We start from the raw sequence: 26171 nt of genomic DNA, 5'->3' as shown, positions 1-26171 counted from the left end.
GTTTTAAAAAAGGTAATTAATTATCATTTTCAGAGGCACAAGCATATTTCTGTAAATACAACGGTTGTGGGTTCGATTTCCACTTTCCTTGCTCTGGTAACATTCTCACACGCTGGCCGCACGCTGCGCCTCGAGCATTCGGCGGAACAGAGTGTCTCAGCACTAGGCTCCCTCTGTCTACCCCGTTATACGAGAGATACGGCGTGAAGCTAAGAAAAAATCAATTAAAAGGCACAGGCACACACAAAGGCACATCACATTACTAATAAGTTAAATATATAAAGCATCTTATAATATTACTATCTATTAAAACAATTATCCTACAGTAAAAGTCAACAAAACTATCTTCCTTATGACATAATAGAGAAAAATATAATAAAATTTGAAATAAATAATGAGGAAAGATAAGTAGATACAATAAAACAACGCGACCTCTTCCACAACCTTATAATGCATGAATCAACACATAACTTAGGTCTAATATCTAGAACATTTTTCATTCATTTTTTTTACAGAATATTTTTAACATTTTTATACGTTACATTTTATTTTGTTTATGTATTCCCCTAAATTTATAAATAAACGTAAAAATATTTTTAGTAAAAGTAACGATAAAAATAAATAAACATTAAGCTCTACTAATAATTCTACAGGCATGTTCTTTTCCTTAAAGAATAAATTATATTTTTAAATATTGAATTGTTTGTTTAAAATTAATTGTATTAACTCTCTTAAACTTTAATTTGACTAACTAAAAAATAAATATAATAATAAAACAATACGATAGACAGAAAATGTTTGCTTTGTTGGGAAAATTTCCAATAATATAAAAAACATACAACTGTATTATTAAAGCTTTTATAGAGCTATCTTATTCGTTTACTTTTTTCTTCCACTAAATGTTGAACGCCGACAAAATATAAAGAAATAGCAAATAAATTTATTTAAAGCGCCTGCTGCAGCTACGATTTTATTAAAATTAGCATGAAACCAGTATATTGCTACTAAACTTTATACAGGTGTCATATAATATTTTAATAAATATATTTTATCTAAACCGATAAAAAAAATCAATAATTGACCGTTTTCCATTTATATATATATATATATATATATATAGATATATATATATAGATATATATATATATAGATATAGATATAGATATATATCTTCAATTATACTCGACATATTAAAAATCTTATAAACCATACTATTTTAAGTGAATATTTCAGCAAGCTGAACAAAAACCAATAAATCTCAGAAAACTAAAATTTGCGCGTTTTATATGACTATAAGAAACACATTAATTACTATCACAAAGTTAATATATATTTTTTTAAATATATATTAGTGTAATTCTCAAATCCACTTATATTATTAGTAATAGTCCACTTAGGACTTGGTGGAAAAGTATTGCAAATATACTAGGCAAAGAAATTGCTCTTTAAAAAAATATTAACACTGTTTACCATTTTTACCGATTTTTATTCTCAATTATTTGTGAAAATTATAATATACATATATTCTATGCCACATATAAATGTTACATATTATCGCTACAATTGATATCATTAACTATCAATTTAATACACGGTATTATTTGTTATGTTACGCGGTATGAATTTGGTAGTCTAAAGTTAAATAACAAGAAAAAATCTTTTGTTATAATTTTTTTTATGTCTATAAAAATATCCACATACACACACACAAATAGCTAAAAAAAAGTCGAAATACTATGCTGCCTAACCATACCTAAGGTAAATAATGGTAACGCGTAATAGCTTTTTTCCATTTGCGCCACTGCTAGTTCTAATTGATTATCTCTTTAAATAACGCTGCACAACATATTTTAAGGTAAGATTTCATTAATTCTTATATCGTCAGCTTCACGCTGCATCCCGCACGCAGCAAGGTAGAGACGGAACCTAGTGTTAACACTCCGTTCCCCACTTTCTGCTGAATTCTGGAGGCATTGCGTGTTTAGTGGCAGAACTCAACGACGCGATTTGTCTCAACGCCAGAGCGAAGAAATAAAAAATATAAAAGTAAATAAACGCTGCGCCACGACTGCCTCAAAAAAAGAAAATGTTACACAATAGGAGAATGCATGTTAAAAAGAGATACAGTTAAATACTGCTTTCACCTATTACATACGTAATGTCTCGTATTCAGACGCAAGGCGGAGAACGGAGTGTGCTAACACTCGTTTATATTTTGATGCTTTATTGGGATAGTAAAATTGATTTTGATTGCTGAAGTTTATTTTAGGTTATGTTCCATCGTTTAATTCATAACATTGTATTTACAGTAGATATTAGGGGACCGAATGATTACTGCCAGTTCCTTCTACGTAACATGTAAAGTAGGTAAAGGGTCAGTAAGTCAACAACCTAAAGACCTACAGACTAAACTGCAATCGATTTTTTCGTTTCTTTTTGCAGTTTTTTCTTTTTTTAACTTTATTAAATAAATTGAAAGTAAACATAAAGTTAGAAAAATTGAAATCAATAAAATAAATTTCATTTAGATATATGTCGCTAAGCTATAGGGCTAAGATATATGTACCTACATGCGTGACAAAAATATTCATATCAATGCATTTATCAATATTGAATTATCGATACTGTCTAGCTACTAGATATAATTAATACACGATGAATCAAGTAAACATATTTTATATGACACAAAAAAACGATTTATAATATGAAAATTGAAACATTAATTTACATTTAAGTGTTAATATTGGATAATAAAATTAAAAATATCCTCGTTGACCTTCACCAGGTCTACCATGTATAAATCACCAAATATATTCAATAGAACCGGCATCGTGTATTGAAGATGTCCGCACCCACAGGCCTCTAAAACTAGTTTCGTTTATTTAAATGTCAACGGCTATTATTACCACTCCCTAGGGGTCAGCGATGTCACACAGACGATCTACAGTCATCGGTAACCGAAACCTTTGAAGAATATATTTTTTAGGTTGGACGGTCTTCGACTCTTTGTTACTGTCAATACGATATATTTAGAAGGATGTCAATAATTATGCAACATCAATATTCTTATTCAACTTCCAAATAGATGTTATGAAAGTGCTCTTTACTTATAACATAGCTAGACGACATTTAAATATAAGCAAGGAATATTTCATTTGTATACTTATCCAGAATATAAAAGTCAGCTTCACGCTGTACCCCGCACACAGCAGGGTAGGCAGAGGGAACCTAGTGTTAGGACACTCTGTTCCCCACTTTCCGCCAAATTTTACAAGGTATTGCTTGTTGAACGGCGGAACTCACAGCCAGGTTTTTACTTTGGTACCAGAGCGAATAAATTAAAATATTAAGAAATAATAATTCATTTCCTCGAGTGAGGATTGAACCCCCAACCCCTGCGGCATGACGGCCTATTCACAATATATTTGCTGCTCCTGCTATATTGTATTTTTATCTTGTTAAGTAAAAGAATATATAATACCTCTTATATACATTTATGTACATGCAGATAAACGCTACACATGTAACAAACAGTTGTTGGGGCTTAACCCCAATAGTAAAATATATCATTCAAAATGACAAACAATATTGTTGAAAAAAAAATGTCTTGTATAAAAAGCTATTCTTATTCAGTGTTTTATTATGTATATATTATTGTTTTAGTTATGGCGCCATCTAACATATTTAAAAAAAACTAAGAGATATAGATTAATACAAACAAATGCAAGATATTTATGTGTTATCTTTTAATTAATTCTATAATTTATAATACTAGCTGTTGACGGCAGATGGAGTAAGCTTCAAGCTCAAACTAAAACTTCCAAACTAGATCTTGTTGTAGTACGTAATATGTACGACGTACGTACCTAAATGCATACAATATACAAAGTCCAAATACTTATTTAGTTGACGTATTTATCATAAAAAAATGTTGTTCTAATAATTTATTAAAAAATAAAATTTAGCCGAGAAAGAAAGCAGGTGCCCAAAAAAAATTAATCGCTATTCTGAATGTTATGTGTTATTAATGTCCTAGTTAGGAAACTAGGATATCGAGACAATTTTTTCATATTATTGTGTTTTCCTCGACCCTTGATAAGTAGTTTAAGTTTCAAATAAATCAGACGATACGAAGTCAGTCAATATCACGTTCCAAATTTTCTTTACAAAGATACATTCATACCAAGCTAGTAAAGCCAGTTAATATTACTGTGAAATCAAAAAATAGGTGAAAAAAATTTACATAATTTGTACTGAGTAAACTCCATTAAAACTTTTTTTAGATCACATTTTATTACATGTTTTCTATACATGTAAAATATTAAACTATTTTAATAAAGAATTGTGGGTAGATGTAATAAAAGATAAATGTTCATGTAAGACTATTTAAATAAAGTATAAAATGGTATGTACAAAAATACAAACATGATATCAACCTCTCATCTTTATGTTGCTGTTCAAGCGATTACACATCAGTTAACATTTCCTTAAGATTTACAATTACAATCAATTGAACGTTACATTTATAAATAATTAGTAATACTTTTTTTATAATAATGTTTTTACTCATAGCCTCAAATCAAATTTTAACTGATGTGTACTCGCCTTTAGGAAAAATAGTCCCTTATTGGTATAATTATAACTAATAGCCTTCTAGGTAGTGTAATCGTGGACAGCCACTCCTTTTAGTTAGCATCTTAGCGTTGGGCTTGAGGGGGGGCAGTGGCGAGGAAGTCCAAAGCGCGTTGGATATCAGCTGGGATAGGAGGAGGAGTAGGTAGAGCGCTACCTTGGGGTTGGTATCCATTTTCATCAGCTACATAGGTTAATTGGATGCTGCCACCGTCTTCACTGGGGTAGCTAAACTCCCCTTGGATTTGCAGAGCTGGCTCCTCAGCGCCAATGTTTCTTAAAGCTCCATTAGCTGCTGCGTTAATTCCATTACCAGTTTCATAAGAATACTGGAAGGAACCGTCAGGGTTGATGTTGCTATCTTGACGCAAAATTGGGATCGGCTCCGAAGGTAACTGTGGTGCGGCGAAGGCTACTGCCACAAGGGAAAGGATGATCTGGAATGAAGATAAATATAATATATTAGAAAATTCATAAGAATTTTTAATGGGTTTCACTTTCAAATAAATATTTGAGTCGTATTAAATATTTTTTTATAAATATTTAGTGTTATATCCTTATTGTTTTTATATCACTAGTTATCAAAAACACTAACACTGACACTTACAAAGGTTCTCATGTTGGTAGTAAATTGGTGAATGCAATAGACAATGTTGATCTAAGAGTGTTATCGGTATATATACGGCGGTCACCTGCCTCCACCGCTGGGAGGATTGCACCACACGCCGCGTCAGAATAATTCGACAATATTATGTGAGAGCTTACCTATTCATGCGCATGCAATATATTTACACATCATTTTAATATTACTTATTTATTTTTAGAGACTCCCACAAGTATTCTTAACTAATTAGTCGTTTTTTTTAAGTATATACAATGTTTTAAAAAAATAAGCTAATATATATTTGATATCCTAAAAACATAGAAAGCCTTTAATTGTTAAAAAAAATATACTATTTTATTTAACTTTTTTTTTGTGAAAACTAAACTAATCGTACCTCAATCCATAATAAGTTTCTAGTTATCGACATAATTATGTAATTATTAGTTCTGTACTTATTACAATGCAGTAAAATTTTTCTTGCAAGAAATTTAATACTTAAGATTAAATAAATAATATTTAATTTCAACATATTTGCAAGTGATAAATGATTCATGAAAGAAATTACTGTAATGGAAAATTAATAAAAAATTATATAGTATTGAAGTCAGAGGCCCGTCATGGCGCAGGCAAACAAAGTGTGACTGTAAAATCTACTGGTTGTGAGTTCGATCCCCACCCGAGAAAATAAAATATTTATTTAAATTTATATTTGCATTTCTTAGCTCTGGTGTCAAGGCAAAGCGCGGCGTTAAATACCGCCATTCAACACGTTGCCTCCAGATTTTGGCAGAAAGTGGGGAACGGAGGTTCTTATTACGTACTAGCCTCTCTCTGCCTACACTGATTTTATAATATTAAAATAAACTGAAAATAATATTTGACGAATAATTATAAAACAATATATAATACTTAAATTGGATTCCCTATGTACAAATTTAAAATCTATTATTTACACTTACTATAAACAGATAATATGTAGAAATGAAATTATTTAAAAGACACACTGTCTATACAAAATATGTTTGACATAGCATTGATAATTATATTTAGGAATTTCGTTAAAGGTTACACAAATCAAATCCAAGAATACTGTTGTATTGCTTAAACTTTTGTAAGATTTCACCATTTTCATTAATTTACCTTCTAAAAAAAGTGCTAAGTACATACAGATAGATATAAGAGAAGTAAACACATGTCAAATATTCTTAACTAATTTATTAATATTTTATTGAGTGTTTAAAGCCGATGTAAACAACTCAATAGATAATATACTCGTATATAAGCATACATGTTTAAAAACATGACTTGCATTTTACTCGGTATAGACTTTTTAGAAATTCTTCTATTAAATTTATCATTTCTTTAACAATAATGTACGTGCATATTCGTGACCATCGACGATGCCAATTTTTTTTTAAATAAACCCAGCAATCGCTGTGCTAGTGCACTAAAGTATGCAGCGTAGAGCCATTCGAACCATTAAGGACCCAATCTATGAGAGGCTAGACTTTTTGACTTTGCCTTACCACTACATTTATCATGAGGAGTACGGAACCCTAAAAAGAAATAATTAACTTTATATATTAATATAATTATGAGAATATCATATTTTGTTTCTATTATAATGATTGATGATAAATGCAATAATCTTTTTCTTCATTCCAAGGTAATCATTGAAATCGAATAAGAAAGGTCAATTGATGAAGACAAATATGCATATTGCATACTTATATGTTTATGTACGCTCTTTACATTCTATTTGTTAAGATTATATCATTATCAGTAGAGTACTGTGTAAAGACTATAAAGTAGGTAAATTAATCTATATTATTTTAAAAGAATTCATTTATTAACGGTATAGGTAAATTTATTTTACTAGTAACCTAAGATACAAATGCGACCGGTTACGGGTTCGATCCGCACTCGAGGAAATGATTTTGTTATTTAAATGTATATTTTCATTTCTTCGCTCTTGTGCCCAGTCAAAGCACAGCGTTGAGTTCCGCCACTCAACAGGCAATGCCTTTAGAATTTAGCAGAAAATGGAGAACAGAGTGTCTTAACTCTAGGTTCCCTCTGCATACCCTGTTGTGTGCGGGATACGGAGTGAGGCTGATAATTATTATGTAACTGTTTAATCATTATAAGCTTACAAGAATAAATCAATATCCGTATACGAGTATATCTCTGAATCTTTTATCCATTAGGTTTTTTATTTAAACATCGCTGGGGAAAATATTACTGGGCGACCCATCATTATACCTCTAAAGTTTAGAGGTATAAAGTTTAGAGTCTAAACAGTTTTTTTATAATAATCACACAGTTAGGCAATTTGCTAAAGGTCAATTTTAATAACAAGTATAATAAATTTATGCGCACATTTTCAACATTTTTATTTATAACTAGATTTTGTTCGCACGTTTACAAGCGAATAATATATACTCTACTCCAAGTTAAATTCCACGCTACCCAAGTTAAATTAATTTAAAATAAAAAGCTCTTGAAAAGTAACGCTAGTTTTTTTTTAATAAAATCTACCCATTTTTTAGATATAAAAATCCATTACAATAAAGTTTTACGTTTGATTATGTAAGATGAAATATAGTCAATACGAGGTGTGCAATATTGGTTTGTCGATTTTTCATGGTAGCGTTATATTTTATTAATATTTTTATTAGACCCCTGTTTTACTTGAAGAGTTTTAAAGCGTATATGAAATTACGGATAGGTTAAGGGCTCGATCGAGACGAGGTCACGGCAATACAAGTCTGGTTTTTATAACTTCCATTTTGAATTACGTAGTTTCACAGGTTTTGGCCGGTAAGAATCATCCTCAATGGTGATGATTCTTGCAAGTGTGATTATAAAAAACGTTGACATTAACAAATTTACGCACAATGTATAATGCTTATTTCCATATAATATGTTTATGTATATTTTAAATCTTAAAAATCATAATTACTTTTCCTATATGAGTAAAAAAATGCAAATAACTATATTATTATATAGTACAATGTTTTTATAATATTATTAAAATTATAATTTGTGATTTTCGGCGTTATGGATATTTGGATTTTTTTGTATAGAAAGTAAAAATATAAAGCGTACTTAAATGCTTTCGATTATATTTGATCAAAATAGCTATTAACTCATATTGATTTGCTTATTAATATCTGTGTATTTTATTTAATTGTCTTATTTATGGCAGCGTGATATAATATAAGTAAAGTACATAAGTATATGATAAATTCGATTAAATTAGAAAACGTAGCTCCAACGATAATGTTAGTTACTGTACTTCTAGTAGTATTATGTCTAGATCGTCGTAAGACTACGCTGACGTTCCCACACGAAGAAATGAAATGTTTAATATTTTCATTTCCTCGCTCTGGTAAAGCGGAATGGTGGTGGGGAATGGTTGTCTTAACACTAGGTTACCATGTTCCTTCTGACCACCCTGCTTTGCTGCTGCTGCGGGATACAGTGTAAAGTCAAAAATAATAATTATTATGATTACGATAACATTACTCATCACATCAATAAAGAGAGAGAAGAACAACGTAGGTTTGAACTTTCGTATTTCATGTATAAAATTAAAAGTTGTTATATAAGAATATTAAACAAACAAAATTATGTATACTGTATATTTTGGAGACAAACGGAAATGTTACGGATAAACATCTTGGCAACAAATTCAAATTTTATGCATAAGAAATGCTTGTTTATATTTTTTCATATTTTAACGTGCACTTGAGTTTCGAGTTATTTGACTTATAATTTTTTTAGCCATCATAATATTATATAGTAATCAATATTATGTTTAAATATTTGTGAAACAAAAGTATGTCGCATTTTATCCTTATTAATTAAAAATCGTTTTACAAATTAACCGCAATGATATTAAATGTTCTAACTTTTTGCAACTAAATGCTTGATGTAGAGCTTAACGAGCCTTTTAATATAATTTTTAATTTAAAAATATTTTATTGTTAATTCATAAATAGGGTTTTAAATAAATTATAAAATTTATGTAAAATAGTATATTTGGTGTATAAAAATATAAAATAATTGTACTTTACTTTTCTATTATTACTAAGCGATATGTTATTTTTTATTCTTGTGGCGCAGCGGTTGCCAGATACGCGAGGGCACGCTGGATGGGCTCAGGTACGGGAGGAGCTGTCGGAAGGTGAGCTCCCTGTGGCTGATATCCGTTCTCATCAGCGACATAAGAAAGTTGAATATTTGATCCATCTTCACTGGGATATTGGAATTCACCTTTCACCTCCAAAACGTCAACGTCTCCAACTTTTTTTAAATCTCCCTTTTGATCAGCACTGATACCATTACCTGCTTCAAAGGCATATTGATATGATCCATCAGGATTAACCTGACTATCCTGTCGAACAATAGGAATAGGCTCTGGAGCTTGGGGAGCAGCAAGTGCCGCTGCCACGAAGAGTGCTATAAAAACCTAAAAATTAAATACAACTTAATATCCAAGAAAGTTTTAAAATGTAAAATATTCACAAATACAATTTGCACTGTACTTTCACTTAAATAAAAAAAATCACAATCTCAATTTTTGTAAACTTACAAATATTTTCATTTTTGTGCAATTATTAGATAAAATATCGAGAGAATATTCAGTTATTGACTGTTGCTATCGTATCCCGACAATTTTAGTATTTATAGTAGGCTCTAAGTGACCACCTCCCAATATTTCTAGTTTCACAATCCTTTAGCGATGTCGTAAAATCTATGAAATGAGTAAACAGTGGATGCATTACCTCGAGGCGTATATGTCAACTTGTTGTCGACGTAACGGCTGTCAACAAAGCTAGCGGATTTTCATTTGTTCAGAGGTGACCTTAACACGGGTGACTATTTACATCGGTGTAATCAAATTATTTTGATCATACAATTCATTAGTGCGGTAGTTACACAAAGTTCTCGTTCTACCTTTCGTTCAACATCATTGAATTTCATCAGTCCCAACACATCTTATGTTGCGCTAATTTAAAGACGATTTGCGTAAAACGTGATTATGGCAACTTCAATTTAGATAGTTTTAAAGTTAACCTTGGTATGTGAATTTAAACAAAGCACAATTATTGCATATATATATTTAATATTATTGTATCTCATTTTATAATTATTATACGTTTACGTTTAATATATTATAACTTAAGTATTTTCTTTTTTTTTGGGTGTAAGCAGACAGTATTGTTTTATTTCTTGCCTACTATGGTTAAATACGTTGATAATTTATTAATTATATCTTGTAAAGTGATCACACGAGATATTTTTTGATTTTGCATATCTATTTTACTTTTTTGTTCTCCGAACCGTACCCGTGCCTATTTAAGCTACACGCGAAGTTCCTAGGGTCAAATTCTATGTATAGATAGGTAACTGCAGAAATAAGTTTAATTATTTTCTTAAATATTCAGTAATTTTATTAAAAAAAAAACTATTTTAATTTTTTTTGCACGTTTTATTAGCAACGAAATAATAAACACTCATATATTCCTAAATGGGGTTACATTTAATATATTATAGTCATAGGCGACATTGCATCATCATTTTTGTTCTATACATCGAAATGGCACACGCATCTGTATCGATACTTATATTATTACGTAATATCATAATCATTCGTATGAATACGTATTCAGACAACAAAAGGATTTCTCTCATATTGGTTATGTAAATGTTAATACATTATAAGCACTATGGCCAATAGAATGACTTCGGGCGAAATTTTGGTTGCATTACCATCGATGTACTGGGAGTGGTGTGTCACCTAGTAATAAAAAAAACATGTAGATTGTAGATATATCTCATATGTCATATATGTATATACGTATATATTTTAATATTGTTTTCCTTAAAAAATTGTTACTTCAAGCATGTTCTTACAGTAAAAAAATATATTTAATTATAATATTTTATTTTTGTTAAGGCAATTAATTATGATAATTTCCCAGCTCTGACATAAGCACAGCGTTAAGTTCTGCTACTCAACGCGTTTCACCGAATTCAAGCGAAGACGGCTAATTTATTTTTCTTTTTTACTGCATTACGAACGATAGAAAGCGCATAAATTGTTATTTATTCAATCAATATTTGTATAATAACAAAAAGAATAACTTTAACTTTACATTGGTCACGATAGTAAAAATAAATAACATAGAATACATCCGATCGTTCTCATAAAATTTAAAAGGATAATTTATTATTTATAACCCCATAATAAAAGTATAGTTAGCGTAATAGACAATCAAAATTGATTTATATTATTCGACAGTTTGAAAACCGTTTAAAATCTTTTACAACATATGATTAAGGAGCTTCGACTATGTGAAGTTTATGGCGATGACTGGCGACCTTGACACGTGCAGAGAAAGTGAACTGGCGGGTCGTTGGGCAAGTGAGGTCGCCGTGAGATAAACGCCTGCGCACACGCATCGAGACCTGTTGTTTTATAGCACTTTTCCTCTCAATTTCTTTTAGAGTCAGAAACCAATTAAATAGTAGTATAATTTTAATATATTGAACTTAAAGTAATAGGAATAAAATAAATATATTTAACATCAAATATTTTATTCGATGTATTTTCAAATAAGTCCACTATATAAAATAAATTATTATTGTACTTAAAACTAAGTCACACACTTATATATCTTTTACTATACTTTAATGCCGGTGTTGTATTATAGCCTCTTATGGTCATAATAAATTATATTTCTTTGTAATATTGATTTATAATAATTTATATAGATTTTGCTCAGGCGCTTGTGGGGGAAGTGTGGCGAGATGGTCTAAAGCTTTTTGAATTTCAACAGGGATTGGTGGTGGTGTAGGAAGATGAGCACCTTGCGGCTGGAAGCCATTTTCATCAGCTACGTATTGCAGCTGGATAACCTGTAAAATATGAAATAATTAAGTAATAATTCTATGCCTAATTGATTTGGCATACTACATTACTACATTCTGATAATAAATATGTAGCTTAACCTGTTAAGTTCTTTTATAAGTCACCTAAGAAAGTTTTATTTTTCAATACAAATGTATATGTAAAACGCCTGGAGCTTAATTTAAGTTTATGTGTTGCTGTGGTAATTGTCTATATTTTTGTCTAGGCGTTAAGAAAAAAATATATAAAAACAGACGTTGAAAATGGAATGGAATAAAATTATATACAAATCTTAACTTACTTGTCCATCGGGCGCTGTATATTTGTACTGTCCCTGCGCAACCTGTGATTCTTGTTCAGGGATGCCTACATTTTTTATGAAGCCAGCTTCTTCAGCACTTATGCCATTTCCGGTTTCATAACTGAAGAAGAAGAAAAAAATACATGAAATTTATAAATGTCGACCATATATAGATAGCGCATTGCTATTGTCACAGCATGATGGTTCTATTTTTAAGTCGCCGGTATATGATTCAATAGTTTTAATCGTTACAACGGAAAAATACTTGAAACTGTGATTATATCTGAGTTTTTTATATTATATAAAAATACATGATGTTATTGTCTGTGTTTGCTAATAAAATTCAAAAATATTTAACAGATTTAACATTTTTAGACTTAGACATTTAGAAAAAGCCATATCATCAATGGCAGTTAAAAAATGCTTATTAAAGTTCTCGTATATTCTACATCGAATATACCTATATAATATTACAGGGCATAGAGAGTTATACTACATGGTTATATAATTAATCATACACAATAATAAACTTATTTGTGAAGCAATCGTCACAATAATAATTAATTATAGTCTAAATTAGTTGAAAAAAACTGGTAGAATCATGTATTTGTTTCGTGAAATAAATTCGTATGTATATATAATCGATTACAATTAAATTGAACATTTATCAATTGACGTGTAATTTATGCCAATAAAATCAGAAGCTGCGAGAGATAGGTCATAGAACTTTGTATAAGCATGTACAGCATTTTAATATATGCTAATATTTTTTGTCAAATATGTCTTATAATTATCAGTCACTGTGAAGAAGATAATTCAAATGTCACTATAAATATTCAAGATCTGAAATATTTGAGGCCGTAGTGGCGATGGGCTTTGGGGGCGGTTGTGGGTTCGATCTCCACTCGAGGAAGTGTAATATTTATTTACCTTTATATTTCCATTTTTTCGCTCTGGTGTCAATACAAAGCGCGGCGCCACTCAGCACGCGATGCCTCCAGAATTCGGCAGAAAGTGGGGAACAGAATGTCTTAACACTAGATTCCCTCTGCCTACCAAGCTGTGTGCGGGATACAGCGAAAAGCTGATTTTTTTTTAGAAGATCATGTTTTAACTTTTGTAATTACATTAAAAGGTATTTAGCGAAGCGGTGCCAGGGTAAAACAATGGCGAAACAAAGCACTTTTTAATCGAAGTTTTTAATACTTATCGTACGAAAATTTATCAAAAACCTATTACTTGCTGCTATTATAAGTATTATACTGCAAATGCTTAGCTAGTAGCTCAGTCGCCTTGACTTGTCATCAAAACACAATATTTTGTCAAATGTCATTTTGCTTAATCATGACATATGATACAATACATTAAAATATGCATACATTAAAATACAACTTTTAAAAGATTGACTTAACACCTGTTAACGAAATACAGAAAATAAGGTCAATGTTAAAGGTTAAGTGCTTAAATACTTACTTCCATTTATAAGATCCATCAGGGTTGAGAATTTGTTCTTGTCGTATGATGGGAATGGGTTCCGTGGTGTACACCTGCTGTTGTTGCAACTGTGGGTTCTGGTGATATAAGCTGCTGATGTCTGCAGCTGTTGCAGCAACAATCACAACTAATAGAAACTGTGGAAAAAGTGACAGTTTAGAATTAAGAAAAAATAAAATTTAATAAAACGCGGCGATATCATATTGAAACTTACGATATATTTCATTTTGTTTAAATATCAGGTGCAAGTTGGGAGTTTACAAAAGGTAAAGAAGGAATGATGCACTGAGGGTTAACCCCACGTATTTATACGTTTTTTTCACTGCATTACACAGCGACACAGATTCAAAATTCATATTTTATGGCGGTGCGCGACAAAGGATAACTTCTGTGAAGTCCCTTATTCCGATGTTCATATATATAATGTATGTAACGAAGAGCAAAATGTAAAAAGCACCTTACTGCTTATAAGATTACGTTAAAATATTCATTGGCTGGAAATTAATTATACGTAAAATTTTGTATATACACCTGAAAGGCTAAAATCTAGAGCTATTAATTATAGAGAAATATTAACGACAATGTATTTTCTTAGCTTCACGTTATATATCGCTTTCAGCAGGATAGGCAGAGGGAACCAAGTGTTAAAACACTCCGTTCCCCATTTTCCGCCGAACTCTGGTGGCATTGCGTGTTGCAAGTGGCGGAACTCAACGTTGAGTTGAACCTCACCAGAGCGAAGAAATGAAAATATTAAACATTTCATTTCGAGTGGAAATTGAACCCACAACTTGTGTCCATGCACCAACACTGGACTTACTGTCATATCCCTTTATAATATTATTAAAAATATAAATTGGCTTATTTATATAATTTCTATAGGAAAATGTAAATGAGCAACCTAAAATAAATATTGGTATATTTTTTCAAGCAAAAAATGAAAAACAGAACTTTAGAAACATAAAGCAATAAAAAGAGAAAAACTTAAAATTCACTCACGTACAATTGTAATATAATAATATAAAAGTTAATTCTGTTTTATGCTTTTGAAAGTGTTTTTTTACAGTCACGCATAGATCTTATCACAATTCTGGCAAATCGTGGTATGCAAAAGATTTTAAGTATAAAAGCAAGTACAATTTTGTTGAAACAAAATATAATCATTCCAATAAAAAAATCGTATAAAATATTATTTCTTGTAAAATAAACCATCAGCATTAATAGCAAAAACCAGACAAGCACGAGTCGGGCTCGCCAACCAAGGGCTCCATACAAAAGTTGGAGATGTCGAGCTATGTTTATATGGCTTGAATTTCAACTCGACATTACCAAGTATTCCTGAGATAAAAAACTCTTGACAGACGGACAGCAAAATTGTCTTATAAAGCTTCCTTTTTTCCTTAAAAGGTACAGAACCCTAAATCCGATTTCGGCAAGTAAAATAACGCTCGCAGAATTGGGTAGAATTGAATTTTGTTGCAAACTTATATACGAATATTATTTCTGAATAGAAGAAGAAAGTAAAAATAAATATTGTTCTTGTCTAGTCTAACCGTTATTCATCGTCTATCTTTAAATAAATTTAATAAAATATATGAGTGCAGTAATATAATAAATAAGATATTTTTCTCGCACATAGCAGGGTAGATAGAGGGAACTGGGGAACCCAGTGTTAAGACACTCCATTCCCAAAAATACCTTTCAGTCCCTCGAGTGAGAATCGAACTCACAACCTGTCGCGTTTACACGGTTGTGAATTTGCGCCACAATGAAAAATAATAAAATTGCTTAAATTGTTTAAAATACCGAAATCTTATAGACTAAAATATTGTTTAAAAACTAAGTGTATATACGACATTGGTACATCTTATATTTTTCTTAAAACGAGGAGAAATCAGAGCAAATTACTTTATGAAGAAGTAAAAAAAATTGAGTAAGGAATATGTTTGATTATCAGAAATATTAAGTTATTTACTAAATATGGTTTTCAGCTATTGTTCTGCTTTCCAACGATATAATATATATATTCTCGTCAAAAAGTTTTATTCACAATAAGTTTCCAATATGAACAAAGCAGTTTTTATTAAAAAAACTAAGGATAAAAATTGTGAATCTCCAAGTGGCTACTAAGAGAAAATATTATGAAAGAAATCAGTTAAAAATTTTGCAAATTTAACCTTAACTCGTAGGTGCATCAGTGCGGACAGATTTCTGGAAACCAGTTACAAGAATGTATGACACACTTCAACAAGGTTTTTTTAAAACAAAAATTTATTGATCTTGCTTCATCGACCCGTCATACATAATAACAAAATATTGTCCTTTAACTTTATTCACTTTTGACCGCTACTATGTTAATTCATGTTTTTTAATTTTTTTATTTACTTCTAATAACCATAACATTCAGTTGTTATGTCACATATGCTCTATACTATATATTGATATTAGGTTTGGAATGGAACCCACTACCCTCACATTTACAGGCATGAAAATAATAAAATATTGGTCGTTTTCTTTTTTTTTAACCTCTGAAATGTGTACCATCGTGACGCACTATTACTTTTATTTTTTTATTCAGCTTCACGCATCCCGCATGTAGCATGGTAGGTAGGTAGGCAAATTCTGAAGATATTGCGTGTTGAGTGGCGGAACTCAACGCCGCGTTTTGCCTCGACAATAGAAATGAAAAAATTATATATTTTGTGTCCTCGAATGGGAATCGAAACCATAACCTGTCGCATTTACAGTCACACAGTTGTGTGTGTAATTTAAGAAATTATAATACTACGTATATTAATATCAACACATATTCTATTTTATTAAAAAAAAAGATGTTTACGACGTTATTTCCAGAATTTAATAAGAGCCTAGGTATAGATAAATATATAAATAATTGAGAATTTTATGTGGTGTTCAAGTTTTTCTTTATACTAACATTTAAATTAATTCTTTATGACATTCCACAAAACAATCAATTACTTCGTATAGGTTTTTTTTAATCACGTTTTTTTTCAACACTCCAGGTAGTTGACCATCTAGTGAATTTTATTTCTATTTTTCATCTGCTAAGCACATTTTGACTTGTAGATTAGCTTGCTTGGATTTTTTGTTCAGATATAACAAAAAAATTTGAAACAAAGATATTTAAAATTTATCTTAATAAGATGAAAAAGTGGCGCCGCATTCGTGGAGTTTGGACGACCGTGAACACGATAGAAGTAGATTACATTTTAGGTGAATATTAATTATAACATTTTCACTATGCAGGTTTGCCAGTTTTTAGTTTCTGTGATACGTCAGGTTTCTTGATAAGCGCAAAGCGTGAGGTTGACACTCTATATAGTCCAAGATCCCAGACTGCCAGACCTACGTAATTTTAGCAAAGCTGAAATTTTGAAGACTATTAGTCTAACCCTTAAAATTGGCCCTGGGATCTTGGTCTAATATATAATGTTTAACTAAAAAAACATGCTATATACATATTTCATTTATTTTAACATTAAACATGTTAACAAAAACATCAGACGGAGGATTTTGTAGCTTCTTTTACAACGTTGTTATATCCAAAAGGCCGATAAGGATTGTAAGTATTGAAAGGATTGTTAGGATTGTAAGGATTGTTATGATTGTAAGGATTGTAAGGATTGTAAGGATTGTTAGGATTGTAAGGTCTTAGAGTATTATACTGATTAAAATATTTGTTTCGATTATAAGGATCGTAAAGGTTGTAACGAGGATCGTAGATTTGAGATCCTTTTATGCTGTCGAGTAGAGACGCTGGTACAACACCTCTTCCGTCCGCCGATATATGAACACCTGCTGGTCTGAAACCTGCAAGGATTAAGAACAATGATAAATTAATAATATTATGAGAGACTAATGATTTCAGAGATCTTAGCGCTTAAACAAACAAACAAACAAACAAACAAACAAACAAACAAACAAACAAACAAACAAACAAACAAACAAACAAACAAACAAACAAACAAACAAACAAACAAACTCTTTATCGTTGTTATATTGGTATTAATTTTTACCTAATATTATAAGTAAGTAATAACAGAAGTAATATTACATACCATTTTCATCGGCAACATAATTTAGCTGAATAGGGATGCCTTCTGGCGACACGTAGCTAAAACTACCTTCCTTAACCTGTAACAATGAAGCTTATATATTCGCTCGTCGTTTAATAGTAATAAGTCAATTAAGGCTTTTTGAAGGTCTAATGATATTGCGTTCCAGGTGGTGGAAACCAAAGGTTCACTTTGTTTAGACAAAGTAGACTATAAACAACCAAATTATTTTAAGTGTCAAAGATGACTTTGACTTCTGAACTGCTATTGCTATCAATGAGGCTCGCGTCTACTTCGCTTAGTTTTCACTATAATATAAAATGGAGGACCAGTTTATTTACGTAAAGCTTTATTACTTGCAATGTTACTTCGATTTACCATCAGCTTACAACTTTATTAGATTTATAAAGACTATAGGATCCTTTGACTTTATGAAATACATACTGCTAATGATAACAAATTATTCTACACTCTGTTCTTAAGTAAAATGTGAGACGAATTTATGTCTATCTGTTTTAAGACAGCTATATTATCTATTGCTTACATGAGTTCCTTTGGGTGAACCAGTATTGTCTACATAAACATCCTTCGTGATTCCTCTTTCCTGTGCTTGCTTACCATCGCCAGTAGTGAAACTAAAAGAAAATGATACAATTATTTATTATTTGTAATTATTATCCAAATTAAAATTTTAAATATTCATTGAATTGAATTTACCTGAAGTCATAACTGCCATCTATTCCTTGATTGCTTTTGTAACTTAAAATTGGAACAGACCGACTCGCAGAATTATAGTACGGGTTATATCCGAATGCAGCTGGATTACGAAGTGAGTTGTATGGATTAAGCTGAGGTGCGACGTTGGGAGCCACAGATTGGGAATTTCCAAAGGAACATGTTAATGCCAAGATGGCTATACAAATTAACAAATTCATCTGTAAGAAACATTTATATAAAATTATATTCTTAAATGACCTCAAATTGTTTTGTAACAAAAAAATTAAATTTAAATCTTAAAATTATATTTTGTAAAATATATACTTACTTTAACTAAACCAAGCTGCACTCGTTGTACTTTGTTAACTATTATTTTGGAAACAGACTATACCATTTATAGGCAGGGTTGCTCGTATTTTTTGTTGTGCCATCACTGAAACGTGAGATTTGCACACGCCTCTATTATCTCTTTATCAGTTATAATTACGTTACACCTAATTACAGAATCGTAAAACTTTTAAATATTAGGATGGTTAATCTAAAAATATACTTAACCTCATTTTGATTTGTAACTATTAAAATATAAAAGTTTCTTAATTAAGCTTAACTGTAGCTTTATATTTAATTTAAAAAAAGGATAGAGCAATATTGTTTGTTGATGTTATTTGTCAATGGCATTTCAAGTGTGCCAGTTCAGCAGTAATCACTTTCATGGGCATCATTATGGGAACGACATGCAGTAAAAAAATCCATCCATATATTTCAAGAAAGAAATATAATAATAATAATAACAAATAATATTAATTTCTTTGATTGACCGCTCTAATTTCATAAAGTACTGTTGCAAATTGAAAAAATATTTTTCTTTTGGGTAGTAGTTCATATATATGATCCATTTATCGATGAAGCGAACAGAAGAAGAAGGGTACAACTTACGGAGTTAAATCAAGCATTTATTTTAGCATTATGCTTCATAAAAAACGCGAAGTTGATTTGGGATGCGGGCGAAGCCGCAAGCAAAAGCTAATATTATATGAAAATAAAAAGAAATTAAATTAATATTCAATTATCCTTTAGTGTATGTTACTATTTACTGTATGATACATAATTTTTTGACATATTTTTTTATTATATACCTTAGATATGCATTACCAACACACAGACAGTAAATTTTAACTGTTTGATATATTTTACCAGATATGATATAGGTACATAAAGTTAGGATTTTGCGCAAATAATTCCAAGAATGAGCAAAAATTAAATGTATTATTTTTATTATTTTAATATTCCATACATATAAGTTACGTATTTAAAATAATTAACAATTCGGTTGCACTTTATCTTATTATGAATTTATATTATTTATATATAATTATATTTTTTGAATAAATATTAATTAAATAGCAGTAATTAAAATATGCGTTTGAACCTTACAAAACACTTGTCAATAAAAAAATGGATTTTAAGATCAACCGGAAGTAGTTAAAGTACATAATTCCTTTGAAGAAGGTCAAAAATTTCGTTAATCTTAGCATAAACAATAATGATAACAATCTAACTGTTAATTAAACTCTGATTTAACGTCTTGTTGCTTTTAATTATACAAGGCTCATTTACATTTTCAACTAAAATATTACTTTGTAATTTTTTATTATGAACGAGGGAATAACGTGGCCCTCTTTAAATACTAACCATCAGTATTAATCCTCTTTGTTTGGAGCATGTGCGTTCTTTTGTGAGGTTTTCAATAAAACAATATATAAATAATTTAATTGATATCAGAAAAGTTTGAAATCATAATATAATTATGTGGCCCATCTGGACGCTATGATGGCGCAATTGACTACCAAATCGCGAAGGTTTTAAGTTCAAAAATAATCGTAGTTTAGGTGCTAGAAGTATTGTATTACTTGCCCTACCCTCCTACATGCGGGATACAGCGTGAATCAAAAAAAATAAAAAAATATTGAATTGTTTTCCCTTTACAGTTAGAGTTAGAATATGTTGAAATATATACTCTACAGGGCTAAAAGTGTTGGCGAACGACCGTCGTAGCGCAGTGGTACAAACGTACGTGTTGGACGGTTTGATTGAAATATGCTTTTTTTAGTAACACGCCTAGTTCGCAATTTAACACGCACTGTCTCGTAAAGTCAACGGAAAGTGATGAACGAAATTTCTTAACACTATGTTCCTTCTGCCTAAGAATGAAGTTACTAAATTTTATTACGAAATATTCATATTTGTTTCAATACACGGGCTATGTATTTATAGTAAAAAATATTTAATAACTAATTTAATTATTTATTCTAATTTAAATTCTGGGTAGCGACTATGTAGATATGCTTTATTTTATCTACTGTACTGTATTTTATTCTAGTCTAGTATTTTGTTACTCTTTATATTGAATATTTTTGTAATGTGTTATTATACTTCTGTTTATTTAATACTAGCGACCCTCTTGCGGCTTCGCCCGCTTTTACTACTGGATTATTAATATAATGTATGTTTGCAAATCACTTAAGATAATGTGAAAATTAATTAAACCCTAATGCAACCCTCATTTTTGTAGTTTCAATAAGGATTTTCTAATTGTTTTACAAAGCAAGGATTTTTTAGTAGGTACCGTAATTTTAAATCTGTGCTACTAATCTTTTCAAGTACTTATTAAAATATATTTAAATTACTATTTTTAGATAGTTAAATGACATTAAATAATACATTCAACTCGAATTATCCAATACGTGCAAACGCATCTAAATCTTCGTTTTTATAAAGGCAGGCGGGTTTTTTTTTTTCGACCTTGTGGTTAATGCTGAAGAGGGTATTCTGTCCCTGATGAAAAGCAAGCACTACGTGGCTGCCTGTGACGAAAATTAAATAGAATGCATCGGCCGGGAATTGAACCCGGGCTGCCCGCGTGGCAGGCGAGCATTCTACCACTGAACCACCGATGCGTGTAAGGCAGGCGGGCGCGGCGGACCCGCTTGTATAAGCATAACGTCGCGAGGCGCGTTTCGCAGCAAGGATTTTTTGATATTGTAACAACTTCTAAAGTACTTATTAAAATGAAAAACAGAAAAGACAGTTTTGATCTACATTAAAAGTAACTAATATACTTATTTATATGCTGAGAGTAAGGGATAAGTGAAACTTGACTCGATACAGTTGATGTGTGAACGGCGTGATGTGTCAATAATTAAATGCGTTTTTCTCTAAAACTATTCGCAATTTCGAAATAGTTTAAAAAGCAAATTTTATCTTCGTTTAACGTAAAAATGTAATAAAGTATTTTAATGGATAAGGATTAATATCATTATGGAGAAATATGCCTCACAATAAAAAATATATTGAAATTACTATTTTTAGACAGAAATATGATCACTACACGTTATTCTTAAAAGATACGAATATGCCATCGCGGACTTTTTTGTAGATCTTATTAAGAGGAACAATACTCCAGTACATTTTTTTCATGTAGTACTTACCATTAAAGCAGCGCATGCGCGAAAGTGTCTCAGCGGGTAGGACCTTATACACATTTATCGTATTTATGTTAATTTACATAAGAATGTACAAATAATAAACTATATATAAACCTTCTGCGAAAAACACTCGAACTAATGGTGAAGACCGCATCAAAATCCGTTGGGTGGTTTAGAAGAAGAAGAGTTAGAAACAACAGACAGACACGAAAAGCGACTTTGTTTTATAAGATATAGGATTATAAATATTTGAGTGGTTGTGAATTATGAGTTCAACCCCCAATGCTAATATTTTAACGGGGCTTGAGTTTGATCCCATCATATAATATGCAAAAAGGGATTAAAATGTTTTCTCTGTCTTCTTCTTCTAAAAAAAAGTTAAATAAAATCATAAAAAACGTCAATAAACTCCTCTTTCAGTTAGGTGATTTAAATGTATATTGTGTCTGGCATATGCAAAGTGTTTTTTATTTTTGAATTGTTTGCTCAAAGCGATGATTCATTGTTTTTTATTTCATAAATAAAATATTTCTAAGTTTGAATTTGAACACATAACCATTACGTTTCACTACTCTTCAAATTAACTAAACTTAAGTATTTACTATCGATATATTCTAATTTTCTCAAATTTCAAGGGAATAATTTGTCAAAATCAAATCATTTAAATCTTCATGTTATATCCCGCATACAGCAGAGTAGGCAGAGGGAACCCACTGTTAAGATACTCCGTTCCCCACTTTCCGACTCCACTCCACTTCCGTTAAGTAGCGGAACTCCTTGCTGAGCTTTTTTGCCTTATCAGAGCGAAGAAATGAAAATATTAATAAATAATTATTCATTTCCTAGAGTGGGAATCAAACCCGCAACCGAGGGGTTACAGTCACACAGTGCCTCTACGCCATGACGGTCTCCAATAATTTGTTGAGCGTAAAATAATCATATATAGGTATATTATGTATATTTGTTGTTCATGACCTTTTTCAATTCATCTTGTATTCAAAGCATATTTGTCCGTTTGCCGAAGTCATCTTAATATTCAATGTCCATCGTAGTTGAACTAAATGTTAAATGTATGGATTATTAACTGACTAATCATGCGGCGAAATAGTATTTATATTACGTAAATTTTATTTTTAAACATATGTTTTTGGGAGATGATTCAATCAATGTCTTAAGAAAATGAGAAATGTAGAATAAAAATCTTTATAAATTACAATTCAGCAGTAATAGTTTCACTTATATTAGTTTTTTTTTAGCTTTGCGCTATATCTCGCACATATTAGTGGCAGAGGTAACCTGAGAACCCATCGTTAAGACTTCCGTTCCCCACATTATTATTCTTTACAGCAACAACAGACAACAGAAGTAGTAATTTATCGGTTTAAAAACTAAACTAACTGTCCATGTTAATTTAAAAAAACAAACACGAACCGTGGAATTCAAAAAAGGTATTGTCAAAAACTTATATAAAGCATGGTATCTCAGAAAAAAGACCATATATCTTTTTCTATTATTTAATATAATAATTAAAATAATTATTTCGGTATTATGCAAAATATTTTTTATATATGAAATATTTCCAACATAAATTTAGGATCGAGACTGCATATATATCAGAAAATTATAAAATCGTTAACTTAATGAAGTCGGTTGAATATAAAATTAAACAAATCTGAAAATATTTTTTAATATAATCTAGCCTTCATATTTTTGTTTTTCGTGTGATATTGCTGTAGATCTAAAACACGGGACTCATTTGAAAGAATGGTATTTTGCACATTTGAATGATTTGGATCGTATATCACGTTTTACTGGAACGTGTCTAAAATAAATAATAAGAAAGGAATTGATGATAATTTGCTATATACCTATAAATATACGAATATCTAAATAAAAAATCATAGAGATATATAGAGAAGTAACAATTTTGTAATCTTATTTATTCAAATTACAATTTATTTTTAAAATATTTTAGATACATATATTGCATATATGTTTTTCTTATAATTTTCCTTCTCAGATTAATTATCCTTTGTTTCATAAAAATATTGATCTACCTACACATAGGAGTATAATGTAGTTGAAGGTCACATTACCGATTTTAATTTAGGTATAGCGCCACCCGTCGCCTCTAAATGTGCTTTATTCCTATTCAAAAGTTTATTTCGTAAATATAAAAGATATTTACGACAGGATAATTATCCTGGATAATTATTTTATATAAAAAAAAATACTTGACATTTTTAGCAAACTCACGCAGTATGGTGAGCAGAAAAAACCTCAGTTAAGACTCTTCGTTTCTCATTTTCTAGGGCAATAAACTGAAATTTTAAGTATTTCATGCCTCAAGTCACAACCTGTCGCGCTTATAGTCACACAATCAAGTTTCTTGCCAAATCTAGTTTATTTCTTTGAGTTTAATTTGTGCTATCCTTATTTTTTATTTTTTATCAATAGTTTTTATTTTTTTAAAGTAGTCGTATATATATTTTTATTGCATATTTAGGTTCCACTTAATATTTTTAAACATTTTTTTGATATTACGAGGCTATAAAAAATAATTAAAAAATAAAAAAATATTTATACTTAATGACTTTTATTTGATGTTCTTTTTAACACCTTAAAGTAAACATTACTTACAAAATGTACAAAATATGGCACTGAGAGTGAACTTGACACTATATTTGGTGAGTATCATAGTTGTCAAATCACTTACTCAATATGGCAGCTATTTTCGTTAATAAATAATTGATAGAGTACTATTGGCACTCGATTAATTATTTTTTAAAAAATCAAATCAGACTTCATTAATTTATCTCCTGGCAACGGGAACTTGGGGGATGGAGTCACCATCAGCGTGGAAACCGTTTTCGTCAGCAACGTAGTTGATGAGCTCTTGTTTGCCGTCATTGTTGATGTAGGAGAAGGATCCACGTACTACTACCACTTGGTGGGGCTTGTTCTCCTCATCAAGGATTTCCTTCACTTGACCAGACTCGCTGCGGACGATACCATTTTCGGTTTCGAAGCTAAAATAGAAATTTCACATTTAATATTATTGTTTTATTATAATATTTTACTGACAGTTTAGATTTAGGTGTCATGGTGCATATCGGACTGTACGTACACAAAGCAATTTTGTTAAAATCCAACGTGAGTAATGCAAGTATGCGTTTTTATTGCGAGACAAAATGCAACTATATTGTTCTAATATCAAAATATTTGTTTCTACTAAGTTCCTCAGGCAATGCTTGTTTTATGCCATGTATATAATAATATATATATATATATAATATATATTTAAAAAACATATGAAATTTTTTACACATTGCTGCTATTTAATATTGTCTCACCTGTAGGCGTAGTTTCCTTCGGGTTGTTGGTCAAATTCGGACCGAATGATTTTTGGTGGCTCCTTGTCCTCCACGGGGGCGGCAGCTACGAGGGCCACGAGGGCGAGGGCGGCAATGATCTGAAAGAAATAATTTTAATTTAAAAACTATTCCTACCTAATTAAAAAACTAATAACTAATTTAAAACTATTACAACGTACCATTTTCATGGTGAATTGATTGGGTGAGATGTCGTTGCAAGCAAAAGATCGACTGATGCTCTAACGTTGAAAGCACATTCTTTTATATACTCGTCCCGGCGATGATAAAATAACGTAATATCAAGAGGCAAACACGCTTAGTATATTCCAACGACATATTATATGCTGTATACTAATAATACCTAGTATTTTTATTTGTTCAACGTGTCGCACTTCTACATTGCGAAGTCATTTTTTTTATAATGTAACAAAGAATATATGTATATAAAAATATATTATAATTTAACAATAAATACTCTTAATAGGAGCAAATGGGTTCTTTTTGGATTTTTTTTAATGAAACAGTTAATTATTCACTTAGGTTTATTATTTTGTATTTTTATTTGCCGT

The 26171-nt window shown here is 30.5% G+C and overlaps 4 protein-coding genes across 4 annotated transcripts; all 4 read right to left on the bottom strand.

Annotated features, from left to right (window-relative positions):
* Positions 1-4369: 4369 nt before the first annotated feature.
* LOC146532660 (larval cuticle protein LCP-17-like) lies at positions 4370-5289 on the bottom strand. The gene is made up of 2 exons (XM_085196783.1): positions 5240-5289; positions 4370-5069 (listed from the first exon to the last, which is right to left on the bottom strand). Exons 1-2 carry the CDS (start codon positions 5249-5251, stop codon positions 4698-4700), a joined length of 384 nt encoding a protein of 127 aa, XP_085052909.1. The 5' UTR covers positions 5252-5289; the 3' UTR covers positions 4370-4697.
* A 3983-nt stretch (positions 5290-9272) lies between these two features.
* On the bottom strand, positions 9273-10019 carry LOC146532659 (endocuticle structural glycoprotein SgAbd-8-like). The gene is made up of 2 exons (XM_085196562.1): positions 9834-10019; positions 9273-9710 (listed from the first exon to the last, which is right to left on the bottom strand). Exons 1-2 carry the CDS (start codon positions 9843-9845, stop codon positions 9348-9350), a joined length of 375 nt encoding a protein of 124 aa, XP_085052688.1. The 5' UTR covers positions 9846-10019; the 3' UTR covers positions 9273-9347.
* Positions 10020-11884: 1865 nt separating this feature from the next.
* Positions 11885-24570, bottom strand: LOC146532658 (uncharacterized). The gene is made up of 10 exons (XM_085196273.1): positions 24485-24570; positions 24325-24376; positions 20642-20666; positions 18744-18858; positions 18571-18661; positions 18030-18105; positions 17501-17781; positions 13930-14087; positions 12457-12577; positions 11885-12163 (listed from the first exon to the last, which is right to left on the bottom strand). Exons 1-10 carry the CDS (start codon positions 24568-24570, stop codon positions 12002-12004), a joined length of 1167 nt encoding a protein of 388 aa, XP_085052399.1. The 3' UTR covers positions 11885-12001.
* Positions 24571-24807: 237 nt separating this feature from the next.
* On the bottom strand, positions 24808-25865 carry LOC146532657 (larval cuticle protein 1-like). The gene is made up of 3 exons (XM_085196653.1): positions 25782-25865; positions 25582-25700; positions 24808-25257 (listed from the first exon to the last, which is right to left on the bottom strand). The coding sequence occupies exons 1-3, from the start codon at positions 25788-25790 to the stop codon at positions 25041-25043; spliced, it is 345 nt and encodes a 114-aa protein (XP_085052779.1). The 5' UTR covers positions 25791-25865; the 3' UTR covers positions 24808-25040.
* Between the last annotated feature and the right edge of the window lie 306 nt (positions 25866-26171).

This window comes from Heliconius melpomene, chromosome 13, assembly GCF_056956725.1.
Source record: "Heliconius melpomene rosina isolate 202511_hmr_F chromosome 13, ASM5695672v1, whole genome shotgun sequence".
Classification (NCBI taxonomy): domain Eukaryota; kingdom Metazoa; phylum Arthropoda; class Insecta; order Lepidoptera; family Nymphalidae; genus Heliconius; species Heliconius melpomene.
Note: the sequence above shows the minus strand (reverse complement) of the source record. Positions and strands in the feature narration are given on the sequence as shown.

What these genes read in the sequence shown, in the direction of transcription:
- LOC146532657 (XM_085196653.1), bottom strand. An exon ending in GAAGGAAACTACGCCTACAG is followed by an intron (nt 25,258 to 25,581) that starts GTGAGACAATAT and finishes TTTCTATTTTAG; the next exon opens with CTTCGAAACCGAAAATGGTA.
- LOC146532658 (XM_085196273.1), bottom strand. Translation starts at nt 24,570, where the DNA reads ATGAAATACTTAAAATTTCAGTTTATTGCCCTAGAAAATGAGAAACGA. An exon ending in TTATGTTGCCGATGAAAATG is followed by an intron (nt 17,782 to 18,029) that starts GTATGTAATATT and finishes TAATCCTTGCAG; the next exon opens with GTTTCAGACCAGCAGGTGTT. An exon ending in CTTTTGGATATAACAACGTT is followed by an intron (nt 14,088 to 17,500) that starts GTAAAAGAAGCT and finishes CTTTTTCCACAG; the next exon opens with TTTCTATTAGTTGTGATTGT.